Source organism: Spermophilus citellus, assembly GCF_964194105.1.
Source record: "Spermophilus citellus genome assembly, chromosome: 1".
In the NCBI taxonomy this organism is placed as follows: Eukaryota; Metazoa; Chordata; class Mammalia; order Rodentia; family Sciuridae; genus Spermophilus; species Spermophilus citellus.
Window position 1 is genome coordinate 190613980 of NC_138182.1, and position 25612 is coordinate 190639591.

Consider the following 25612-nt stretch of genomic DNA (forward strand, 5'->3'; position numbering starts at 1 on the left):
AGGGGAGCTCGTTTGCCTTCCCACTATGTGAGGATCCAGTGAGAAGGCACTATCTGAACCAGAAGGCAGGCCCTCACTAGTACTGAATCATTCTTGGTATTGGACATCCAGCCTTCAGAACTGTAAGCAATAAATTTCTGTTGTTTATAAGCCACTCAGTCTATGGTATTTTGTTTTAGCAGTCCCCAAATGACAGAGCTTTGCCTTTTATGCTTAAGATGGGAAGCCACTGAAGGGCTTTTAAGTATTAAGAGATGACTGGTCACAGTGGAAAAGGAACTGAAGGGCGAAGAGCAGGAAAAAGGAAACTTCCTAGGAAGCTAAACTTTAAGGTCAGATTCTGGATACATTTTAAGACACAGCTAATAGGTTTTGTTGCTTGGTTAAATGTTGGGTGTGAAAGATTCAAGGATGATGTAAAACGATCTTGTCTAGAGCAGTTGCACAAATGGAGCTGTCATTTACAGAAATGGAGAAGACTGCATTTCACAGAATTTCTGACTTGACTAATAGTGTCATAAATAAGCTATGGAGATTCAAGGAAGATAAAGGTTAATTTAATCACTGGCTCCTTAATTTTCTTCATTTCCTCTGATAACATTTATATTTGGTAATTCTGGCATTTATTTTTGGGATAAGTATGATCCTGCCATGTATACTTTTAGGGACATTTACCCAGGTCTCTGCATTTCAGTGTGGCTTACAGAAGAGCTTTGGGATAAACTGTCTCTGGGGGCAGTCTTTTCATGGCTTCCTATTAACACAAACTGGTGGCGCAAAGCAACAGAAATTTATTCTCTCACAGTTCTAGAGGCCTGGAGTCCAAAATCAAGATATTATAGGGCCATGCTCTTTCCAAAAGATTTAGGGGACAATCCTTCCTTGCCTCTTCCAGCTTTTTTGTAGATCAGTCACTCCAGTCTCTACCTCCATCAACCTGTGGTGTTCTCTTTCTCTTCATCCCTGTCTTCATGTGGCCTTCTTGTAAGGACATTAAACATTGGGTTTAGGGTCTTCTGTAATCCAGTATGACCTTGATTTAACTTGGTTGTATGTGCAAAGACCCTCTTTCCAGTAAGGTCATGTTCACAGGTACCAGAAATTAGTTCTGTTTGTGAAATATGGTGCAACCTCCTTTCTTAGGTTTGGGTTTGATTATAAGGATCTTGTGGACTTAGATCTGCTTGAGAATGTGTTAGGAACATTGAAATAGTTGGAAAATGTGTCCCACTGTGCTAGGGCTGCCCCATCTGTTGGAATTATTTTTTAAAAGAATTTAAGTTTATGTAAACTAATTAAATATTGATAAGCATCATGTGCATTAATGTTTGAAACTTGAAGACCTTAGGATTTTCAGGTGGTAAAATTCATGAAAATGGAAGACAAAAAGAAGAGAGGTTATGGGACAAACCGTTTTAAAAGCTGAGAATTATAAAACCTGAATTTGGCCAGAGGTCTGGCAGTAGGGCACACAGGCCTTGATGATGTTCCAGGTTTATGGTTTTGCCAGATGTGACTGCAAGCTGGTCAGGATTGAATGCAGCAGACTTCAGTTCCTGAGCACTGGCCATGGCAGGGGAAAACCCTGCTTCCTCCTCCAGCTCATCCCTTAACTTTCAGATGTGCTAAAGATGCCCAGGGTGGTGTATGCTGCTCACTCTGGTTGCTGCCCCCCTCTGTACAATACCCAGTGCGAACATTCTTTAGCAGTGTGTCAGGAGTTATTAAGATGTGCCTCTTTTTAACTCACAAGTCTAAGGGTTGTTTATCAAAGGAAGTTCAAGTTCCCACTCCGCTATCATGATGATAGAACTGTATCATGTTTAGCAATGTAATTAAATAAAATTCCTTAGCAACAGTATACATTTGTGGTCACTGAATTGTTATCATAGTCACAGTGAGTTTTATAGAGCCCCTGTTATATTACAAGGAAGTACGCACAAATTGGCAGTAAAGAAATTTTGAAGTTAGGAAGGACAAGCAGGAGTCAGAGTTTCGCACAAAACCAATGAAGATTTGTCTTGCCTGTGACATTTGGCTCCTATAGGCAAAAGCCTTAGAATGTATCATATAATAAACATCTAGACAGAGTGGAAGAAGTTAGAGATGGGGACATGTGCACCAGGCACCTGATAGGTTTGCTGGTAAAGGCAGTGAGGAATAGATTGTTTAGATTTACCCATGTCAGCAGTGGCAACCAGTTTTTAAGCAAGGCCTGTGGAGCCACTTGAAGCAGTGATGTGTGGCTGCCTGCCTTCTGCCCCAGCCTTTCCCAGGTTTCCCTAGGTCATTTTTAGGTACTTGGATGAATGAAGAAGGGCTGAGGAGGGCATTGATGGCCCGTGGGCTGCCTGGACCAGACATTACTGGCTCCAGCCTGGCTCAGTCACATGCACTGTGGGAGGGCATAATTTTGAGTATTCCTTCAGAACATGAATCTTATTCCTTCAAAAAAAGAGCCTTCATTTCATGTTTGCTAGGTGGGGATACAGCCACAACTATGTCCTCAAGGGAGGGAGCAGTGTGGTAAAGCCACCATACTTCTGGGGTGAGCACAGGGCAAATAATGTACACACATCATTTCCTTTGACTAATCTTTTGTAATAGTGGTCCAGATGTAGCTTCTAAAAGGAATTAAATTTCTTTGTCTAAGTTGAGACTTTTAATTTAGGACCCAGATGGGGCAGGAGGTAAACTTCCAAAAGGTCTCTGCTTTTGTCGGTGTGTCACTGTCCTGGATTCCTGGCGGCAGCAATTTCATTAGAAAAGCAGATTCCACCCTGACTCATCTGCCTCAGTGAGACTGTGATCTGACTCCCTGCACTCACAGCAGCCTAAGGCCACTGGACAAACCAATGTACACTGTCCGCTCTGTGGCACTGGTGTGCTATGGGCTCCTGGCCTGAGCCATGGAAAACCTTGAGAGGAGACAGTCTGTTAGTGGGCAGGAGCTTCGTCCTGGAATTTCCTGGCCTTTGTCTGGTATAACTTCATGTATCAAGATGCCCATTTTTAGAGCCCACTTCCTTCTGGAAGAAGAATTCAGCTGCCTGCCCTCCACAGAGCATTTCTGCTTCCTCTTCCAGGCCACTGCCTCTCCTTGCCCAGGGGTCTACCTGTGGGTGGCAGGTGACGGGAGCATTGTGGGTACACCTTGCTTCCAGTAGATAGTATGCTCCTGGAACTGATTACAGGAGATAACATAACCTATGGGCATAAAAGCTGCATCTGCCAACCTGGCCTGTTCACCATGATCCTAACCCTTCTTTCTCATATTGCAGCAGAAAAAGTCCTACCTGGAGCGGAGTGTTAAGGAAGCTGAGGACAACATCCGGGAGATGCTGATGGCACGAAGGGCACAGTAGGAGCCTCTAGGGGAAGCTTTTCCTCTTGACACCTCCCCTCCTGGCAAGGGTGGAGGGGCCTTTGCAGGGTAACTGCTTCCCTCTCCCTGGATGGACATTTTTATCTGGATGGCTTAGCAATCCCTTTTAGGTCCCACCCCTTTAACTTTCCCCTGGCTCTGCCTGCCACTTCTGTCCAGAACACTCTTCCCTCCGCAGGTGAGCCATGAACTCCCAGGAGAGGGAAGATGGGAGCCAGGGCAGATAGGGAAGCACTGCCTGTTCCTGCCACTTGGCAAGCTGGTCAGACCAATAAAAAGCTTCTGTCCTACTCTGCTGTCTGCTTTTCTTGAATCAAGGGATGAGAAAGAAGAGGGGGCAGTGACATCTCCTTCACATTGAAGCCCTTCCCTTGTTGCGGAGTGGAGTCTTGCCCTCTTCCCTTTTGGTTCTTTGACCCCTGACTTCTGGTCCTATGTGTAGCACACAGAGAAGGAAGCTTAAGTATGGCTCCTCTGCAGCACTTGGCCTCAAGATTCCTTTCCCTGCTTCCTCCCAAACATTTCAAAAGAAAGTTCAATAGTAATCAGCACCTCTAAGTCCATCTCCTTTGGCCAGTATCTAAGGTGGACACTATGATTCTGAAGCCAGAGAGAGGCTTAGGGGCAGTGATGTGTTGAAGCTGGACCTGCTAAGGAGAAACAGTGCCAATCTTAAGAAACTTTGTTGCAAGCTAGTTGTTAGATACAGTCATTACTAAAATCTAAATTAAGTAAACCTAGAAATTATATATTAAAAACAAGGACAGTAAATATTAAAAACATCCTTTCCTAATACTTCTACATTTGGCCACAACATATGCTCTTGAGGTTAGGAGTGTGCTGCATTCTGGGGGTGGGGAGTACTACTTAATAGTGTGCTTCTGAGCCATGGCATCGTGGGGGCATTTACATCATAAAACAAAAGAGATGGTTCAAAATATGGCTTTGAACTAACAACTAAATGTATATTGGCACAGTATTACTTCTAATTGCAACAGGCAGGCAGAGGCTGGCAGGGAGCTGTCAGCTGTTGCAGTAGAACTCACTCTGTGGCAGATCAGCGCCACCCCGTGGCCAAAGGTGAGATGAGTGACATGGCTGGGTAGAGGGAAGGGGTGGGTGGGAACAGCAGGAACAATCCACGTGACTGCGGGTTCCTGGGCTTCTAGAGAGCAGGCTTGGGACAGCCCACAGTTACCAGGAGGCTGGCTCCTTTCCTAGACCATGGCAAAAGCAAATCTGAACTGTACTGGTGAATGCTTCTGCCTGAGACTGTCAGAGCGGCACCAGGAAGCAGAAGGACACCTGGTCTGGGAGCCTGCCTTCCTCATAACATCCACACTATTGGTGAAGTGGCCAGAATGAAAAATGAAAGCTGCTCCTTACCATGTCCACTAATTAAGTTATCCATATTTTTTTACCAGCTTTAGTGAGCAAATAGATACAAGTGGTAATAGAATTCAGGAAGCACAAACCCAAGATACTTAAATTATTTGGAATAATTTAGACAACTGAGGTTTGGACAAATTTATTGAAACTACAGGGTGTTAGCAGAGAAATCATCCAGTGGTATTAAATAAATCTCATCACTACTTTGAACGTATAATTTAAAAATTATAAATATATATATTTCATAACTAAGCCTTTGGCCAAAAAAATAAAAGGAGAGTCATTTAGCACATTTGTTAAAGATCAATAAGAAATGGATTTTGAACATTAAAAAGATCAAGTCACTGAATTAAACAGCAGCAACCCTCACTAATCTAGAATCCCATAGTGTGGAAGGTAGAGGTGTCTGCAGAGCTAGTCACTTATCATAGCAATCAGAAGAGACGGGGTGGGCACACCCATCGGAGGTGGTGGCATAGCTGTCAGGGCAGAAGGACTGGGCTGATCAGGTAAGCATGTCCCAGAGGCAGCAGCAACAGAGAGCAGTCCAGCAAGCTGTGAGGCAGGTGGATGGTCCCACGTCATCTCTTCTTTGGTCTTCCACCACATACACTGGAGGGAGAAAGGGAGGGTGAGAATGATCTGGTGCAAACCTTAGACCTTGCAAAGTTAATGACCCAGGACCAAGGGAGAGCCACAGCTGGCAAAAGCCATTAAACAGCCTTTTTGCTCATACACGTGCAGTACATGAGGAAGAGTAGCTCATCAACTATTTTTCTTCCTTCAGACTAAGGACACACTCAGTCTCACAGGAATGAGTACTAAGGAGATTACAGAACAGCCCTGTGCCTGGGGAGCCAGAATTGGCAAATGCTAGGTGGTTGATAAGCACCTCACAGGAGTTTGGGGAGGCATTTCATCACTCAAGAGTAAGAGGAGGGGCTGGGGTTGTGACTCAGTGGTGGTACAGCACTTGTCTCCTACACATTAGGCACTGGGTTTGATCCTCAGCACCACATAAAAATAAATAAATAAAATATTGCCTACGGTCACTGCAGCAGGAAAGCCCCCAGCAGAGAGTCATAAAATAGAAATGTTTTAAAAAAAATAGGAGGAATAGGAATAAAATCTCCTAAAATGGGGCTTTAAGCCCTGAAAGGATAACCAGGAACCCTGTTTTTTTGTACCTTGGCAATACACCATTGCAGAATGTGCCTCTAAACTACACTGTGACACAAAACATTAAAGCAGGCAGGGAGGAAAGTCTGGTCAAGTGGGACAGATGGCTGGAACCACGTGGGGTGGTCTCCTGAGTTTGATACTCTGCTTTCCTCAGAAGGGTGTTAGAAATTGAGTGCTAATCAGATTCACAGGTCAAGGAGGACCCCCCACAACACACACCTTTTACTTGTCAGCTGACTTTGTGTAGGACCTCTTCTAAACGGCTGGTAGTCAATCCATAGTCACTTTTTAAAAACCTCAAAACAGGCATCATCAAACTCATAAGCAGTTACAAAGTTTTGCAAAGCTTATGAATGTATGAATCTTCTAAAGTACAGCATTCCTTTTGGCAGTTTTCTTTCAGTTCTATTTCTGTGTTTTGTATCTATTTTTATACCTCTTCTCTTGGCAGCTTCTCTCTGGTGCTGGTGTCGTAGCTAGAATGCGCTGGCTTAGCAGGGAACTTTCCCAATCCTCCCCTTGTATCAGTGGTCCTCTCCCAGGACCTTCCTCTTCTTGCTTTCATGGCATAGGTTTAACCCATCCATTTTAATTTGGCCTCATTTAGCAACACAGGCAAAGGTGGTCTGGACTGGGAGATAGATGACCGACCTCCACCAGGAAGCCTGGTCATAGGGAGAGGCCGACCTGTTTATTCTGAGGCTTCATAAGGTACATTCCCCAATTTAGTCTTCACAAGAATCCCGAGATAGATAGGTAACATCATTAGTCACTTGGCTGATGAGCACTTTGTTTTAGAGAGGTTGTCTCTTGTTCCAGTAGAGAGGCAACCAGGCAAAGTTAGGGCAGGAGGGTCTGAGTCCAGGCCTTTGAAGCCTAAAGCCTCTGGCAAGCCAGTCCTGCTCAGGCCCAACTGGGAAAAGAAAAGGGACCAGGAAGAACATAGGGGTGACTGGGGCTACAGTGCAGTCCTCTCCCACACCAAGCCAGAGCCCTAACCCGCTGTAGCCTGGGCACTTCAGGCCTACGGTCACTGCAGCAGGAAAGCCCCCAGCAGAGAGTCATCTGCATCTGCCTGGAAGATCTGCCCATGTCCTCAGCCTCCCTGATTCCTGTATGGCAGGGAAACAGAACACAGTGGGCTCCAGAGCCTGTGTAATAACTCCTCTGCCAGTTTTAGAACTAACCTACTTGATTCACGCATAGGCCTTCCCCGAAGGCCAGAGTTCATCCTGCCAAGCCTGTTCTGTGAGAGGTCCTGTTTACTAAGGTGCTCACAAGAGCCAGGACACCAAGGTGAAAGCCTTTCACCTTGCACAACCTAACCCTGAACTGCCCTGGCAATAGGCGCAGGACACCCACCTCTCCAACCCCAAGGACTGGGCTAAGGTGCCAGTCGTGCTTTTCCTTCCTGTCAGAACTACTGAACCTTAGCAACTGAACTGGGGAAACAAAATGTCCTAGTCCTGCTTTATCCATTGCTTTTCTCCTTCAGCTCAGCCAAGGTTATTTTTGCTGGGGTTTATTTCACATCACAGTCTCAGAAACCTGGGGAACTAGGGACTTTGAGTTCATTATTCTCAGACAATGCTGACAGAGGTTAGAAATGGTAGGCAGCTACAGAACCCAGACTTCAAAGTGGAGAGCTGTCAACTGTGACAGGTGAGAGCCCACACAACCCTTACACTCTTGAGGCATTGGTTTCCCAGAGCCCTTAAGAGTTTCCCCCCTTTAATTAGCTTAGGACAGACCTACCCTGAGCCATCTGGAGGGTGAGGGTGGGTAGAGGGTGGAGTCTGAAGGTAAGAGTGGCCTGTGTTTTCCTTTTCAAGTCACTCAAGGTGTGGTGGGGTGGGGTGTGTGTGACTATCCCAGGAGAAAGCCCTGGGCCTCCCAGTTCTTCAAAGCACAGGCTGTGGGGCCCAGAAATGGCAAATCTTTGAATCATATCTTTTTTTGAGCCATCTCACCAGCCCTTGAGACAGATTTTTACAAAGTTGCTTAGTGCCTCACTAAGCTGCTGAGGCTAGCCTCAAACTTGAGATCCTACTGCCCAGACTTGGGAGTTGCTGGGGTTACAGATGTGTACCACTGCACCCAGCCCAAGATGATTTTTAAGAAGAGAGAAAAGGAAAGGGTCAGCAATAGGGGAATGTAGGAGCAGGCCATGTCCTATAGGCAAGATCAATGTTTAGTGCTTGGCTTAAGATCTTGGATATCAAGTGCCCCACTGTGGCAAGCCTGGGAACAAAGGCTGGGCTCCAGCCCTGACTTCCTTAAAGTCTTAAAGACTTGACTTCCATTTCCATCACCAAAAAGCTATCCTCTTATTGACTATCCAGTGTCACAGATGACCCTATCAGCCAGTGGTAGGGGCCTGTGCCCTGGTCCCAGGCAAGCAGGGACTGAGGGATTCTTATTACCAGGGGACTACAGTTGGACTGACTGGGGTTCATGTCAGGGGTCCTTTCATTGTTTGCTTCTCTTGCCTGCAGTTGCCCTTTTGAACTATCCCTCTGAATTCTCAACCCAGTCCAGTATGGGACCTGCACAGGAGCTTTGGCAAGTGGATACAAGTGCAAAGGGATGAGGGGCAGGTTAGGAGAACATGCAGGGAACAGGTGTATGAGTATGCAGGTATAACCCAGACGACCAGACTAGGTCATAAAGGGCCAGGATAATCTTGTGTCTTGGGTACAGTACAGTGCAGCTTTGGGAGGAGCCGAGCCATTTCTGGTGGGGGCCTTCACCCGCTTCTTGCTTTTGTTGTGGAAGCAAAAAGATCGAAGATACCGGGAGCCAGGTAGTCTCCTGTAACCCACTGCCTGATCTCTAAGCTCAAGGACTGTCACCAGTGTGCACTGTAACTTCTGGCCACGAGACAGACACCAACAAGTTGCCCCTTGGTCTCAGGATCTAGGACTATTTATACCATATAACCCCAGATACCATCCACATGGGCTTCTAAGAAACCTGGTTCTGGGTAGTGGGCAAGTGGGCCAGGGGGACCTGCAGGAAATGTGAGCAGAGGCCTTCTCAGGGGAAGGCTCCAATTCTCCATCACCCTGGAATATAAAACCTTCAGTTGCTCAGCTTGGACCTTTTAAATGAAAAATAATTAAATAATTTGATGTGGTAATAGAGCCTTATTATTATTAGGTCCTTTATGCATGATGGTGAATGGACCTGTATAGTCCCAACCCAAAAGAGTTACAGAGCAAAGACAAGAAGTCAAGAGGCTGGGGTCCCCAGAAGGTTTTGTTGCCTGGGACCTTCAACAAGAAGAAACAAGGAGCCAGGAGGCAGCACCTTGGGGGCTGGCTTTCTATTATTAAAACTACCACATCTAGCCATGGTGGTACACACCTATAATTCTACACTTGGGAGGCTGAGGCAGGAGGATCCCAAGTTTGAGTTCAGCCTTAACAACTTAGTGAAACCCTGTCTCAAAAAATAAAAAGGCGGGCTGGGGTTGTGGCTCAGCGGCAGAGCATTCGCCTCTCACGTGTGAGATCCTGGGTTCAATCCTCAGCACCACATAAAAATAAATAAATAAAATAAAGGTATTGTGTTCCAACTACAGCTAAAAAAATAAATATTAAAAAAAAGGAGTGGGGATGTGGTAAAGCATCTCTGGGTACTTCAGTCCCTAGTACCAAAAAGACAGCCATGCTATTTTCTGAGAAAGTGGAGTTGATGGCTTTGCCAGGAGCAGAAGAACCTGTAGTCTAAGCTGCCCACACGGGCATCTAGATCAACAGAAGGTTGTCAACCAGCCTTCAGGGAGGTTTCAGAGGACACAAGAATAACCTTTCTGCTGCACATAAACCAAGACACAGGGAGAATGAGATCTTTAAACATTTCCAGAATAAGTAAAACCTCAAGCCATCTCGTGGCTCCTGTCCCTCATGCAGGAGCAGGAACTTGCTGGGGTGTCAGTTCACCTTTCCTTGAGTGTCCATGTACAGTGGGATCATTTACTACCCAGCACAAAGGGTCACACTACTGAGAATAGTATCCTAAAGGTACCTGCTCAAGCCCAGTGAGCACCAGCTAGGTCTGCCCAGAGAGAGAGCGAGAGCGAGAGAGAGAGAGCACGAGTGCGAGGAGGAGGACGCTAGAGGGAGGCAGCAGGGAACTAGTCCAATTTCCATCCTCTTAAGGGCTTATTTGGGCAGACCAGGAGCATGTAGTTTGGACTCTATAGATTTCTTTGAAGGCAGAAGGCAGGAGACACTGGGAACCCTTCTACTTTACTCACCCCCTGCAGAGAAACAGGGTAGCAGGATTGGTGTACCCATAGACCAGGCTCTATCCCAGCAGCTGCCTGTGCCTGTGAGGCAGGCCATCCCAGGCTCCAGGACCTGCCTGTCCTACTCTTCCAGCCACCTGAAGCTTAAGCTCTTGCCTTGCAGTCTCTTATAAAGCTGATGCTAAGAGAGAGCAGGTCTTCCAAGTCCTTCCTGCTTTAGTGACCTAAGAACTCTGAGGTAGACCAGCGTGAGCCAGCCCTTCACCTGCTGCCCACCTGATCCAGCAGGCAGCCTGCCACTGCTTTCCATACCATCAGTGCCACTGATATGGCCTGGTCTGGAAAGGGTGAGAGCCTGTTGACCTGTGTGGGGTCTCTGCTTCCAGGTCTCCAGAAGTGCAGGTGCCAGTGGCCATCCTGTGAGGAGGCAGCTATCCGAGGGCCAAGACCAAGTCTGGGAGACTGATTGAGCCGAGGCAACACCAAGTGAGTGGTCATCTGAATGAGTCCCAAGCCCATCCCACCTCTACTCTGGGCTTATTTACAAAGTCAACTTGTTCTTTAGTGCTGTCCACTCCCAATGGTGTGAACAGATGATCCGATAGAACCATTTTTGGGTAAACAACAGAAATAATTTAGTACATTGGCATAAATGTGCCAGCCCAACAAGTAGGACTGTCCTGCTACACCTTCCAGCCAAAGCCCTAACCTTGGAACCTTGGACTAGAGCCACTTACAACAGGGGTGGTTGTAGATACTGGGACAATTGGGAACTTCTCAGAACCAGGGTTGCAGTGAAATTGCCCGAGGGATCACCTGGGCCAGTCATATTTTGATGATAAGGTGCTAAGCTCAAAGAAGGGAAGCAACCTGAAGTGGGATCATGAACTGAAAGGCAGGTCCTGACCCATCACTTTACCATTCTGCCTCCTGACCCAGGGCTCTCTGTACTTCAAGACAGCTCGCTTCAAACCAGACAGCAGTCTGACTGCCTGGGACCGGAGATGTGACTCAGTGGAAGGAATAAAAAGCCTCTTTCCTTGCTGTGCCCCTCCTGTCCCTCTAAAGCCAGGTTCTGTGTGTGTGAGGTCAGGATCTAAGCTCTGCCCTGTTCCAGAGCATGTCTCAAGGAGTTGGGGCCATCACCGGAGAGTGACCTGATTCAGCAGTCAGCTGAGATGGAGTGAATTTTCAAGTCCCACATGCTTGGCGAGGGGTATAGTGGCCCAGAACAAGGACAAGGCACTTGAGGGGCAAGGCAGCTGGGCCCTGAAAAATCTACTTCAGCTTTTCCTTGGCCACCTCACCACCCCTCAGGTTGCTTAATGTTCTAAGGCTCATCACCTTGTACAGAGGTGAAAGTTGCAATCCTGATTCTGCCACTGACAAGGCTATATGGTGTGTCTCAGTCTTCTCACTTGCAAGATGTGGGGAAATATTAAAAGTTAGTTATGACAAAAACATAAAAGAAGACAGGTGCGCTTGGCAGGACCTGGTGGGAAGTGAAGAAGAGAGGACTTCATAGGAGCCATAATGTGGTGACGTCCTACAGAGAGATGAAAGCCTAGGTTTTCAGTTGTGTGAGGAGAGGGGCTTCTCCAACCAATCCACATTCAGACTGGAATTTGTATGTGTAGCTCTAAGTCATTACAGGATTACAAGGGTGGAGGAAGCGGCAATCTGGATGAGGCAAGGCACAGCTGCTCCCAGAGAAGGGGAGGGAATAAGCGAGGCCAGGGCACTCTATATGGAGGGCAGGCAGGATACACACCACTTTAGCTCTTCAAACCCTTCAGATGCTAGAGAGAATGAAATATTGAGAAACATCCATTTCCTTAGATAATGGGTGGAAGGAGAACCTAAATGGATACATGTGAGCATTTTCCTAGGCTTATGAGTCTACCACCACCATTGACAAAAAAGACACTACTGTGGTTTGCAGAATGTAATATGAAACCAGTGAACAGTCAAATTGAAAGACAGATTGTAAAGAATAAAAAAGTCAATCAAATGTGAGTAGTCCAAAAACTGAATGTCAAAAATTCTAGCAAAACTTGTGGCTTTGTTCATTGACTCTCAAGGGACTAAATCCTCAGGGACAAGAGAGTACCTTTAAAGAGGTGGCTGCCTATAATCTGTTTTTTTTTTTTTTTTTTGGATGGGGAAACTGCCGAGATGCAGTAAGGGAGCTAATACCTCTCTTGTCCCCAGTTCAGAATATTCAAGTAAAAGGTTGGGCATCCTCTACCCCCATCTTTGGAGGAGAAAGAAGGATGCCGAGGAGCTTGAATGGGAGCGTGTGAGAGAACGCATTGTGCAGCCAGTTTCCTCCTGTGAAATGCAGCTGCTACACTGGAGGCTGACTATTGTGGTGCCAGCGGATGGAGGTTCAGGAGTGTTTGGTGGTTTCTAGTCAAGACCACACCTGTTCAAGTTAGAAGAAATGAGGGCTTTTTAAGTAAAGCATGATCAACAAAAGAAGCTAAGCCAGGGTGTCCGTATCCCGTCTGTATCTCTGCTACCAACTTGGGAATTGGCCAGTCCTGAACCGAGGTCCCAGCTTTGTTCTTCCATAGCTGGGCATCTTCAGGTAAGTAACTTGATTTCTTTGTAAAGCCTCTGCTGCCTCCACTCTAGAATGACAATACAGGGTTGTGGAAGCTTCTGCTTGGGACAAGGCAGCAGGATGCAATGAGGACAAAGGTCAGTATCATTAAGACAGGTCAAACATGAAAGCTCTCAATTTACAAAGTTTCATCACTGGATTTCTTAGTGAAATCATATAGTACATTTCACAAATTAACTTTCATGACAGTGCTACTGAAAAACTGAGCAGCTCCTTTCCAGCATAGCACACACACATACACATTCTCGTTTGCTGGCCAGCTGCACGTGCAAAGCTGGATCACCAAGACATAATGAGCAGGCATCCCCCAGAGTGCAGGGATCAGTGTAGCCACAGACATGCTACCAGCTGACTGGGGGCTCTACCCAGATGAGTATATAAGATGAAATATTTAGATACTTAAGACAATTCATTTTACTTTTATAAACCTAAGGAGATAACCAATAGTTTCTCATGCTGGTGAGAGCAGGAAATAAGTTGCCAAATGGGAATCTCAAATGGTTCACTAGGGTGATGGCCCCATTATGCCTGTACAAAACTGTAGCAAGTGATTTTAGATGCCTGGAGGGGAGAGGGAAGAGACACTTGAGTTCAAAGTAGATAGCAGTTTTTCTTTTGTCTTGAAGTCAGCCAGGAGACTTGGCGTGGGACTGAAGGGCAATAATGGGAACAAGTATATAGGACAGGATGAAAACAGCAGTTCCTCAGCACCCTATTGTTCCACTAGAAGTCTCTCATCCACTGCCTCAGACACTCAGACTAGACCAGAGGAACCATGGGTGTGAGCTGGGGAGGATGTTACTGTAAAAAGCAGGTGGGAGAGAAAAGGAGTCAACAAGTATGAGAAGCCCCAAAACATACTTGGGAAGAGGACATATTTTTTTCTGTCATGGGTAACATTACTATAACATAAGGCAGGGAAGCAATTTATTATAAAATAAACATATCCTTAATTCAGTTTGTTGTTACTTTTGTTTTTGTAGTACTGGGGATTGATTCAGGGCTGCTCTACCACTGAGCTAGGCCCAATTAAGTGGGCAAAGGACTTAAAGAGACATGTCACGGGTATCACAAGGTTAGCCAGGCTACTATACCTCCAACTCCTTTTATTTTGAGACAGGGTCTCACTAAGTTGCCCAGGCTGTCCTCCGGCCTTAGCCTCTTGAGGAGTAAGGGGTGTGCCACTGCAGCCTTAAAGTAGTTTTTGGAGAAATAATTATAAGTGGGGCTGTTTAAGTCCAGGTGGGGGTAAAAATCAAGGAATATCTAGAGCCAAAAAATGTGATTGTGCCTCATGCATGAGAGTTCTATGACCCTGGCACAGGGGGAATCCTCTAACAGCTGGCAAGCAGTGCATGATCCTGCTCAAAAGTGAGACACAGGAGACCAAGGCTATGAATGGTGGTGGCTGACCTGATCCAGAGCACAACCTGGCTCACAAGCCCCTCTACATCCTGAACGTCTCATAATGGGTGTTTCCAATTTGATGAAGACCACACCATATTTACTGTTAGGCTTCAAAAGACACCAATGTAATCATATGCTAAGGGACTTTAACACTGAAACCATCACAACACAGTGAGTGAAGGAGCAGGCCACTTTGTGTTAAGGGTTCTGGCACATAAGAGCGAGTACTGAGTGAGCAAGCAAGCAATTCCATTTGAATGCCCATCATTGCCTGTGTGGGCTCTCTCTCATCCAGTGAGGAGGTCCACAGAACAGGGTAGAGGAGAGTGTGGGTGTGCAGTCACTATTCAAGACCTCTGGAGACCAAGCAGGAAGCATGTCTGATTTTATTGCGCAGTTACCATGTATATATATTCAGGCAGTAGCTAAGCAGATTACAGGCAGCCACCAATGCAATTTCTTGCTAACTGTCCTTGCAGCGACCAATCGAGGAGTGGGCTGTGGAGCAAGCACAGGGACTGCAACACCATGGCCTCACACCCAGGGTTGTGCCTAAGGGGTAAGCGGCCTGCTGTTCATGTGTCTAGCACAAGGGGAGTGGCCTGCCACTCAGACGCCCTTAATGTATGCCATGTATCCAGTACTCTGTGCACTTGTCCCCACAATGCTTTTTTAAAATAAATATTTATTCTTTATAAATATTTATTTTTAATAAATATTTATTTTATTTATTTATATGTGGTGCTGAGAATCGAACCCAGGGCTTCACACGGGCTAGGCGAGTGCTCTACCACTAAGCCACAACCCCAGCACCCCTACTATGCTCTTTTGAGTTAATGTAATCCTGATAAAAGTTGCAGCAAGTTTTTTTTTTTTTTTTGTAGACTGATAAAATTTATAGAAAGGCAAAAGAATTAGAAAACTAAAAGGAGATTTCACATAAAGCTATAGTAGTCAGACAACTCACAGTACTGGCAAATGTTGACTGTGTATTCCAACAAATAGAACAAAGGAACAGAACAGAGAGGACATAACAGACCCATATGAATAGGACTAACTGGTTTGACAAATATGCAAAAGCAACTTATGGAGAAAGGAAAGTCTTGACAAACAAAGGATGTAGGAAAAATTTTGGTGTGCAAAACACAAAAAGCCCTCAACCATTTTAAACCTTCCACTTTATACAAAACAAACCTAAAGTGGATAATAGATCAAAATGTAAAATTATAAGACTAAAAGACTTAGAAGAAAACAAGAGAATCTTCATGACCTAGAGTCAGTTTGGCATGATCCAGAAAAGAAAAAAATTGGTAAACTGGATTTTATCAAAATAAAAACTTTGTTCTGTGAAAGACACTGTTAAGGGGATGAAAAGAAAACTGCTCTCTACTTTGAACTACAGGCTGGAAGCAAATACAACAGGAGACTTGGATTATAGAAAGAATCAAAACTTCACAGTAACAACAACAACAAAAAACCCCAATTTAAAAGTGGGCAAAGGACTTGAAGAGACATGTCACCAAAGGGGATATGAGGAGCATATGGCATCATCATTAGCTTTAAGAAAATGCAAGTGAAAGTTACCGCAAGATACCATTATATACCCATCAGAATGGCTAAACGAAAAAAAATAATCTAAATACTAGTAAGGATGCAGAGCAACTGGAACTCACTACAGCCACTCTGAAAAACAGTAGCAGTATTTTTCTTTCTCTTTTCTATTTTGTGGTGCTGGGAATAGAACCCAGGGCCACCATGATGTGTGCTAGGCAAGTACTCTACTACTGAGCTATGTCCCCGGCCCAACAGTAGCAGTTTCTTAAAGGTTAAAACATTTTGATCCATGAAGTTTACTATTGAGTATTCACTTAGAGAATGAAAACTTACATGTTTATAGCAGCTACATTCATAATTCCCTAAAAGTGGAAACAATCCACATGTTCCTTCCACAGGCTGAATGAATAAATTGTGGTATCACACAGTGGAATCCTACTCAGCAGTAGAGTGTCTATCCTCCAGATCCTCACAGAACACACCAGCAGTTCCACACTCCATTTTGCTTGCTAGGCATTATCCAGAATGACATTTTAAGCAGGATTTAAGTATCAGCCCAAATTTCCCTTGGCTAACTCTACTGGACAATTCTGAAAAAAACTTAGGTACTTAGGCTTCCATAGAATTCAGGGTGTTCCCTTCCCTCAACGACAGCTATTCCATATCTATTTTCCAATCCAGAGTTGTATGTAGGATTTCTTTTGAAAAGATATTAGCACAATCTGCAATGGTGTTCATGAAGGCTCAGGAGAGCCTCCCCAGAGCATGGGTGGTTTTCTGCTTGATTACCAGTGTGCTGGACCCTTGGGTACAAGAACCTGATCTGCTCGAGGAACAATGTTTCTCCTGTCCAGGCTCAAATCTGGGTGAGTGACATTAGTCAGTCTTCTCACTTAGTGTCTGACCTTTTTGAAACTTAGTGTTTTGTGGCATACATTTGGTGTTCATGTTCCAGCTGGTTCATTACACCTCTGAGCTTGCTGTTCCAAGCTTATAAAAACATCTGCATGCCTTCAGGCCTGAGGAGCCCTGTCTTCCAGTCCCATCAGTCTTGTCTTCCCTCGATTGGTGTCCTTTGGAGAGAAGTTCACTCCGCAGTGGTGGCTAACTCTAATGGACACTTTTGAGTTACCATTTTACCTAATCTCTAAGCAACAGTTGATGCCATTGATCATTCCTCTCTTAATACAGGATCACTCAGCTTTCTGGAAATCCCATTCTCCTAGTTTTCTGCCTCTGACTCTCTTGCAGGTTCATTATATAGTCCATGCCAGAATTCCTTAAAGCTGAATCCCATGCTGCTACTTTTTATTTTTCCTTTGTTTCCTACCAACTTGATCTCATTTCAACCACCACCACCATTCCAAAGCTTTCCATATTAGTGTCTCGAGCCAGACCCTCTCCTCCAAGCTGAAGGCATACATACTAGCGCTTACCTGACATCTAAATCTGAATGCTCAGAACCCAACATGATCTCCTTCCAACCAAACATAGTTCCTTTCCCCTTTCCTAATATTTGCAGACAACACTACTGAGGCATCTGGTTCCAGTCAGAAATTGGCCCTGACTCTCATTTTCTCCCTCAACCTACGTATCCAATTCATTATCAAATTCTGTTTATTTTACTTTAAATATCTCAGATGTTTTTATTTTTCTCCATCATCAGCACATGTACTTGTGCCTCTCCAAGCCACTCTCCACACAAAAATTAAAGGGATCTTTTAAAAACTAAAAAACTGATAACAACTCTCTGCTTAAAATCCTTCAATGGCTTCCTATTGCCCACAGGACAAAGATCAGAACCCCTAAAACGCTGTCTAACATCCTGTTTCTCTTCTGTTGCTAACATCCCATTGCTCTCTGCCACACCAGTTTCCTCTTCTAGACTCTCACATGAGCCTCATTCTCTCTTGCCTTAGGGCCTTTGCACCTGCTGTTTCTATAACATTTTTTTTTTGCCTGTTAACACTGATTCATCTTTGAGATCTTAGTTCATACATGCACCTTCACTGGGAAGCCCTCCCAGACTGTACTGCCAAATTGTCCTTCCTTTATATGTTTTCATAGCATTTTGTTTTTTCATAGGAAAGTGTATTGGTTATAGAAAAACCTGGTATATGAGAACTGCCACTAAAGGTGAAAGGTGCTGAAAGACTGAAGAAAGAGGGGGACAAATCCAGAATTGCACAAAGTGCAACTTATTAGGGACTTATGTACAGAAACATGTCTTGGGTGACAGCAAAACAGAAAGGATCTCCACTCCTGATGCTGGAGGAAGGGGTTTACATACTAAGTTAAACAAAGGTGGCCCAAGACCAACTGGAGTGTACTCAGGTTTTCTTGGGAGACGGGGAGAAGTCAAACTGTTAGTTCTGTATCCATATTTCAGTACACAACTGGCGTGATTCTGCATCAGGTACAACCAGAAGAATGAGAAATTATATTCCATTCGTATTACTGTCATGTATAACTAATTAGAATAAAAAATTTAAAAAGTAAAACTATTAATATCTCAATCTTGAGTTAAGAAGTAGTCCAGGTACAATGGCAGGGAAAAATACTGTGTTGGTGTGTGTGTGTGTGTGTGTGTGTGTGTGTGTGTAGTGCTGGGGATGGAACACAGGGCTTGTGCATGCTAGGCACAAGTTCTCCCACTGAGTTTCACCCCAGCCCTAGTCTGAGTACCTTAACAACTTTATTCATCCAATAGTGTTTGGAATGTGTGCCAGCATCACGAGCAGGTAAAAACAATGATAATGACAAGATAGCTTTGTTAGGATCCCTACAGTGTCAATTACCAACTAGGGATTAATGTCTGGGTCCCTTCCTAGACTGTAAGGCCTGATGAGGACATGGAATGGATGACTGACCCTGGTGAAGTGGGTGTTCCCTGAAGTATGCAAAAGGCAGACTGACAACTGGTCCTTCCACAGCTAAAGTGCCCCAAGATAATGCTGTGCTAAAAGACTGGGCTAAACTTTCCCAATCTGTGACCTCAGTTATATTTTTCAATTTACCAATTGAAAAATATAACATTTTTTAAAAGGAATCCATTCACAATAGGATTAAAATTATAATGTATCAGAGGGAAATATAATTTTAAAACCAACAAAAGGTATGTGAGAACTATATGATAAAACTTAAGGATACGAGACAAAAACTGAGAGATACTTTCTTTGTTATAGGAAGAAGTGTTATAAACATGTCAACTCTTCATTCCAATGCCATTCCAATCAAAGTCAAATTTGCTTTTCTGTAGAAACTTATACACATTCTTAAATAAAGAGTAAATAGTCAAGAATAGTGAAGAAAATTATGAAGAATAAGAGGTTTGTGTTCCTGTGTGTTCTAGAGGTAGGGAGCATGCATATCATACCAGACTCCTGATTCTAGGCCATATGAATGTACACATGAACTTGGTAAGCAACAAATCTCATTTCAAATTAATGGAGAAAGGATGACTGTGATATTATGATATACATATTTTGATTTTTGAACATAGTTCCTGGTTTGTAACTCTTTCACTTTAGGAGGCCCTCTCTTTAGAAGGCCCTCTTCATACAAACCATAAATTCTCTTCCTAAGGCAGGTCACAAAAAATAATCTTCCCCTGCCTCTCTGTGAGCTAGCCATGAAGAAGTTCTCCAATCTGACAGACTACCAAAGAGGAAGGAATGCTGCAGAGAGGCCAAGGACAATCTGGATGGATCTTGCTAGATTTCCCATTCAAGTCTATTTTATTAGATCTCTCCCTTCTTGTCCAGTCATATTTCTACACAGACGTTCAAGCTTCAATCATGCCTATGTCTCCATAAAAACTCTAAAAAGACAGGGTTTAGTGTGCTTCCAGACAGTCAGACATGTTGAGATTCCTAGAAGGTGGGGTACCAGAGAAGGCACAGACGCTCTGCACCCTTCCCCTCACACCTTGCCCTCAGCATCTCTGTCTGTACCCTTTGTAATATCCTTTGTAATAAACCAGTAAACATGTTCCCCTGAATTCTGTGTTCCACTTAAGCAAATTGACAGAATCCAAGAAGTGGGTGTAAGGACTCTAATTTATACTCATTGGGTCAGAGCACAGGCAAAACAACCAGGGGCTTGGGCCTGGCCAGCATCAGAGGGGTAGCAGCCTTAGGGACTGAGCCCCCAACCTGTGAGCTCATTCCCCAGTACCAAAAAAAAAAAAAAAAAAAAAAAAAAAACCCCACAAAAAAACCCACCAAAACCAGAAAACCAGATTCTCTATAAGTCAATAAGAAAAGACAAACTAATTAGAAAAAGGGAGGGGGGGCTAAGAAAAAAATGTATAAACAATTCACTATGTGAAATAAAAAAATGGCCCCAAATTTCTATTTTTATATTCAAAGTCACTAGTAATCAGGACAGGCAAATTAAAATAGGTGCCATTTTATACCTATTATAGGTACTAAAATTTCAGATTCCAGATTAGATTTTTTTCAAAGAAAAAACTTGAAATTATGCAACTGTAGTTATTTATTGCAGTAACAGGAGGTAGCAGAGCTGCAGGGAACACTTGGGTCTTGGCTGCTCAGTCAAAGTTGTCCAGAAGGCAGCAGCAGCAGAGTGCAGTCCAGCACGCAGCCAGGAGCGCCGCGCACCCACTGTCTGTCTTCCTTTCCCGTTCCATCACGTACACTGAGGGGCAGGGAGGGGGGCAGGCAAGGGAAAGAGAGACCCAGTCAGAGGGGACTTGAAGAGGCAGCACTTACCACACTGCATGGAGACTTGTTCATGCTAGACTGTTAGCTCTATGAGGGAAGGGCAGGAGTCTGGTCTACTGCTCTGTCCCTGCTCCAGTGTCTGCACACATCAGGTACTCAGCAGCTGTCAGACTACAGTTTCCTGCCACCTCTCCTTCTTCAGCTATGAAACCCAACCCAGCACCTCGTAGGGTGCTGTCCAGAGTGATCCAATTTGCAGAAAAACTATTGTCCTGAGCCCCCCTGTCCCCCCAGCAGCCTGATTGGCAAGAACTGACTGGAAGCCTTATAACAGCTCTATGTACCTATCATGTAACTTCCGTACACTGTTAGCAGAAGTATGATTTGAGGAAATCTTTTTTTTTTTTTTTTTTTTTGGTATTGGGGATTAAACTCAGGTGTGTGTTTAACTACTAAACCACATCCCCAGGCCCTTTTAAATTATTATATTTTTAATTTTGAGACAGGAGCTTACTAAGTTGCTCAGGCTGGCTTTGAACTTGCAATTCTCTAGGAGGCCTGTGTCTCCCAAGCTGCAGGGATTACAGGTGTGTGCCCCCACAACTTTGAAGGGAAATTTGGAGGAAGGGAAACAATTTTGACCCAGAAAATCTATATCTAGAATTTACAGAAATAATTGCCCCAGCGTTCAGAGTTGTACATAAAGTAGGATTGCTGCTCCATCAAAACAACCCCAAAGCAGCAACAATGCCAGTGTCTATCCACTGGAGTCCAGTTGGCTAAATTAAGGCAAACCATATAAAAGAATACCAAGCATCCATTAAAAAGAACTAGGTAGTTCTTCCATGTGACCAAGAATTTAGGCAGGAATGAAAGCAAAGAACATAGCAGTGTTTTGTTTTATTTGTACAAGAAGGACACATATATGTCTCTGAAAAGAAGACAAGAAACTAAAAGGTCAGAATGTGGGGAAGAGGTGGAGGTTTTCACTTTTTGTATTGTTTTGGTTTTTCTCAAATCCAGCTTTGTCTTATTTCAAAGCCACTCCTCTACAGTCCCTGCAGGAGTCCTGCCATCAGGACAGCATCTGTAGCTTTTTAGCAGCCCTGACCCCATCTAGCTTCTCCACAAGTTCTGGCTGTAGGGTATGTGGGGGCAACTGGCGTGGACTGACCTGGGCTCCTAGCCCCAGTAGCCCAGTCCTCTGTCCTAGACTGCCTCCCAAGTCTCTGTTACCTAGACACTCCACTCACCCTGTTCCACCAAACCTGAACTGACCCAGCCCCTTCCAATCCCTGGTCCTATATGCCTTACATCCTCCCGTTCTGACTCCTCTTAAGCTTTGCTGCCTCTGTCAGCCCTGAGTGACCTCTGGGACTCCTCCTGGGCAAACTTGGCAAACAGGAGATGCCAACAAATCACCATTCATCCCAGCACAGAACTCAGAACCCAGAAAGCACCCCTATCCTTGTGCCACTCCTACGGTGGAGCCCTTGTGAGTAAAAACACCTCCCCACCCCATGCCCAGTCCCAAACAGCTCCCTGCCAACATTCCTTTTGTACCTACATCCCTCTCCAGCAATACCAGTTGGCAACATTTCAGAATTTACCAAACCAATCCCAGCTGCTACTCTCTGGATATGGGCAGAGAGTCAGAAGCCCACTGATCCAGGTCCTGGAGGAAGAAGGTACCAGAGAGCAGGCCCACTCAGTGGTCCCTGGCTCCCCTCTCTCTGCTTATCCCAATGACTGTGACCCCCCATGCTCTTCTTTCTCTTCTCCCCCTCAGCAGAGCCCCTCCATCCTGACTTGCACTCAGTTGCGCTCTGCTCCTGCTGGCGCATAACCTCAGCAGTACCCTTATCAGGATCTTCAGTGCCTTCTCTTCTGCCATGCTAAAAGTAGTGCTCCTGGACCAGCAACTCTGTCGTTGAGCATGTCCTGTCCTTTGTCCTGCAAACATCTCCCCATTTCTCCTCTCCTGGTCCTCCATCACCACCCTGGAAGCTGAGATATGGGACTGAATCCTCCCAGCCAAGGCACTTGCCTACTTCTCCTAGACTCAGCCTCCATCACCCTCTCCATCCTCACCACTGGAAAGTGTGGAAAGCCCTGCACATCAACAGGTAGAGAACACATTATGGTCCCATTTTATGGAGGAGGAGACCGCTTCAGAGAGGGTTACATGGTTTGTCCAAAGTCAGCTAGAAAGGAGCATTCACAGCATGCTCTGCAGCGTGCTCCCATGATTCTACATCAGCTACCTATCATGTCACTCCTTTGCTCAAACATACAGGCTTCTACGCCCTATAGCACTTTTTCCTAGACTGTCCATAGATGCCATGGGTGTCTCTGGCCATGTTCAGCAACCCTCATATCCAGCCTACCAGAGCCTCCAATGCCTCAGAGCCAAATCCCTTTGCATGTATAAGACCTGGATCTACAGAGCTATTTGCCCCACAAGGCAGGCTACTTCTTAGCATAGCACAGGCCTGACTCAGCTGGCCTGAGAAAACAGATCCTCTCAGGAGGTCTTCCAGTGCTCTAGGGAAGGCTGTACCTCCTCTTCATGTAAGCCAAGGAATTCAATTCTAGGCACATGCACAGCATAAAGGCAAGTGGTTGGCTGACTAATAATCCAAACAGAAGTGTTAATTCTGTGTGGTGAAATTCCCCTCTGCTTCAAGCACCAAGCCTACACTTGGTGGCTGCAGAATTCTAGCCACCGAGAGGCTGGGTGAGGACAACTCTGCCATGAAGAGGCAAAAGCCAGCTTGAGGCTGGATTTGGGCAGCAGAGGTAGAGCTGCCCTGAACACAGCCGTACTGTAGCAGGCGGGTGTGTGAGCACCTCTCTCTGGTGGGCAGACTACCTACTGCACACCAACAGGCTAGTCCTCCGTGAAGGAGGTAGGTCAAAAACGCCAAAGGACAACCCTAGCTTTGTTCTCAGACAACCAATGTCCCTGTCTCCCCAGCCCTTCTCCCTACCACAGGTGTGTTTCAGAATCTCTTCAAGGAACCTGAGGTTCAGCAGGAAGCAGTGGGTAAGGTGTGGGTGGAAGGGGCAGTAAGTTCTTGCAATCTTATGGTAATGGGAAGTTCAGAGAAGAAAAGGGGAAGGAACCCTCCTTACCTGATACTGAGTATGAAAGATGTATAGTATATATTTTGGATTTCATCCATGTTTCCTGGCTTATAATTCCCTTCCCAAAACTGGCGACAGAAACTAGGGTTTCTCCAAGGAACATTATGGAAATTCTAACCTCTTTGCCTTCCTGTCTTGGTGTTGGTCATAAAGAAATTCTCTGAATTGGGAATGGTGGGGCAGCCTGTTATTTCAATGCCTTAGAAGCTGAGACAAGTGGATGACAAGTTTGAGGCCACAACCAGCAATTTAGCAAGATCCTCAACAACTTTACAAGAACCTGTCTCAAAATTTAAAAAAAAGGACCGGGATGTAGCTCCATGGTAAAGTAGATCATAAGACCCTCTTCATTCCAGAGGGTCCTGCCCCACACCTTGGAGGGAGGACACTTCTGTCCAGTCACATTTCCACACAATTGTTCGTGCTTCAGTTGTGCCTATAAAATGAAGTCTCCATAAAAACCCAAAGGACAGGGGCTGGGGTTATAGCTCAGTGGTAGAGCGCTTGCCTCACACTTGTGAGGTACTGGGTTCAATCCTCAGCACCACATAAAAAAATAAATAAATTAAATAAATAAAGATATTGTGTCCATCTTAAATAAAACAAAACAAAACAAAACCCAAAGGACAGGGTTTGGGAGCTATCAGATAGCTGACTGGTGGAGGTTCTTCGAGGGTAGTGCCTAGAGAAGGCATGGAAGTGCCACATGCTTTTTTCTACATACATCTCTTCATCTATATCCATTTTAACACCTTTCATAATACACTAGTAAACAGAAGTGTTTCCCTGAGTTCTGTGAGTCACTCAAGCAAATTAACTGAAACAAGAAGAGGATTGTGGAAACTCTGATTAATATTAGGTCAGTTAGAAGTACAGGTAAAACTTCGGGGCTTGATGCTGGCATCTAACGGGGAGCAGACTTGGGAACTGACCCCCAAACCTGTGGGACTGGATACTGTCTCTAGGTAGATAGTATCAGAACCAAATTGGATTAGAAGACACTCAGGCTTCTATAGAACTACCTGCTTGCTCCCTGGTGGGGAAAAAAAAACAACAAAACATAGCTTTCTGAGGTCACAGAAGTCTGTGGACTGCTATGGTGCAAGAGCAGAGGAAAGATGGGAATTTTGTTTACTGACACAGGGAATATCCCCCATCCAGGTCACAATTCCCAAAGACATCTTATCCCATTTTAATGGGAAGGACTACAATCAGGATTTCAGAATAGGGATTTAATAACATCAAATTGGATTTAAGTATAGGGTCATTGGCCTGGCATGGTAGCACCCACCTATAATCCCAGTAACTTGGGAGATAGAGGCAGGAGGATCTTGAGTTCTTGGTCAGAACTTAGTAAAACCCTGATTCAAAATAAAAAATGAAAAGGGTTTGTATGTAGCTCAGTGGTAGAGTGCCCCTGAGTTCAATCCCCAGTATCACAAAAATAAATAAATAAATAAAAAGAAAAAAATTTAGATAAGTGAGTTGAAGATGCAGCTAAGTGGTAGAATACTTGCCTAGCATGCACAAGGTTCTGGATTCAGTCTACAGTATTGCTTAAAATAAATGTATTTATTTGTTTCTAAATAACCCTGGGCAGGTGATAACCTCTCTTAGCCTCAGTTTCTTTTGCTATAAAACAGGGTAATCCTAGTACTCTGTACCAAACAGGTTGCTGGGAAAACTAAAAGATCATGCATGTAAAATGCTTAACACACTGTAAAGCATTCAATAAATGCTCAATGATGTTATTACAATTATTCACAAGACTATGACCTTTCAGCCAGTCTACTCCCTTGACTGAGTGAAGAATTGGCCTCTTGTAGACAGACCTAGATAGGGGAAAGGAAAGGAAGCTCACCTGGGTTCTGGGGAGAAGCTTCAGAAATAAACAAGAGTTCAGAACGTAAAGCCATAACCTGTTTTAGAAGCAAGGGTCTTGCAAGATCAGTTAGCCCTTCACTACATGTTGACGAGAACAGCTC

The 25612-nt window shown here is 44.8% G+C and overlaps 2 protein-coding genes across 6 annotated transcripts in view; one reads left to right on the top strand and one right to left on the bottom strand.

The window, feature by feature from the left end:
* Positions 1 to 12426, top strand: part of PFDN1 (prefoldin subunit 1) — a 66240-nt gene extending 53814 nt beyond the window's left edge. Inside the window, exons 4-6 of one of the 3 annotated variants that reach the window (XR_014020680.1) lie at positions 3282 to 3433; positions 10595 to 10694; positions 11148 to 12426. Coding sequence is in view for 1 of the 3 variants with exons in the window: in XM_081282537.1 (XP_081138663.1) it covers positions 3282 to 3365 (84 nt within the window). In the remaining 2 variants the exon portion in view is untranslated. Of the gene's footprint in view, positions 1 to 3281; positions 3676 to 10594; positions 10695 to 11147 lie in introns of those variants that run through there. The other 2 variants (XR_014020681.1, XM_081282537.1) reach the window with 2 other exon arrangements.
* Positions 4898 to 25612, bottom strand: part of CYSTM1 (cysteine rich transmembrane module containing 1) — a 62326-nt gene continuing 41611 nt past the window's right edge. For 2 of the 3 annotated variants that reach the window (XM_081282582.1, XM_081282583.1), the window contains exon 3: positions 4898 to 5386. In XM_081282582.1, the coding sequence (XP_081138708.1) occupies positions 5280 to 5386 (107 nt within the window). In that variant the 3' untranslated portion in view covers positions 4898 to 5279. Of the gene's footprint in view, positions 5387 to 20274; positions 20455 to 25612 lie in introns of those variants that run through there. The other variant, XM_081282584.1, reaches the window with a different exon arrangement.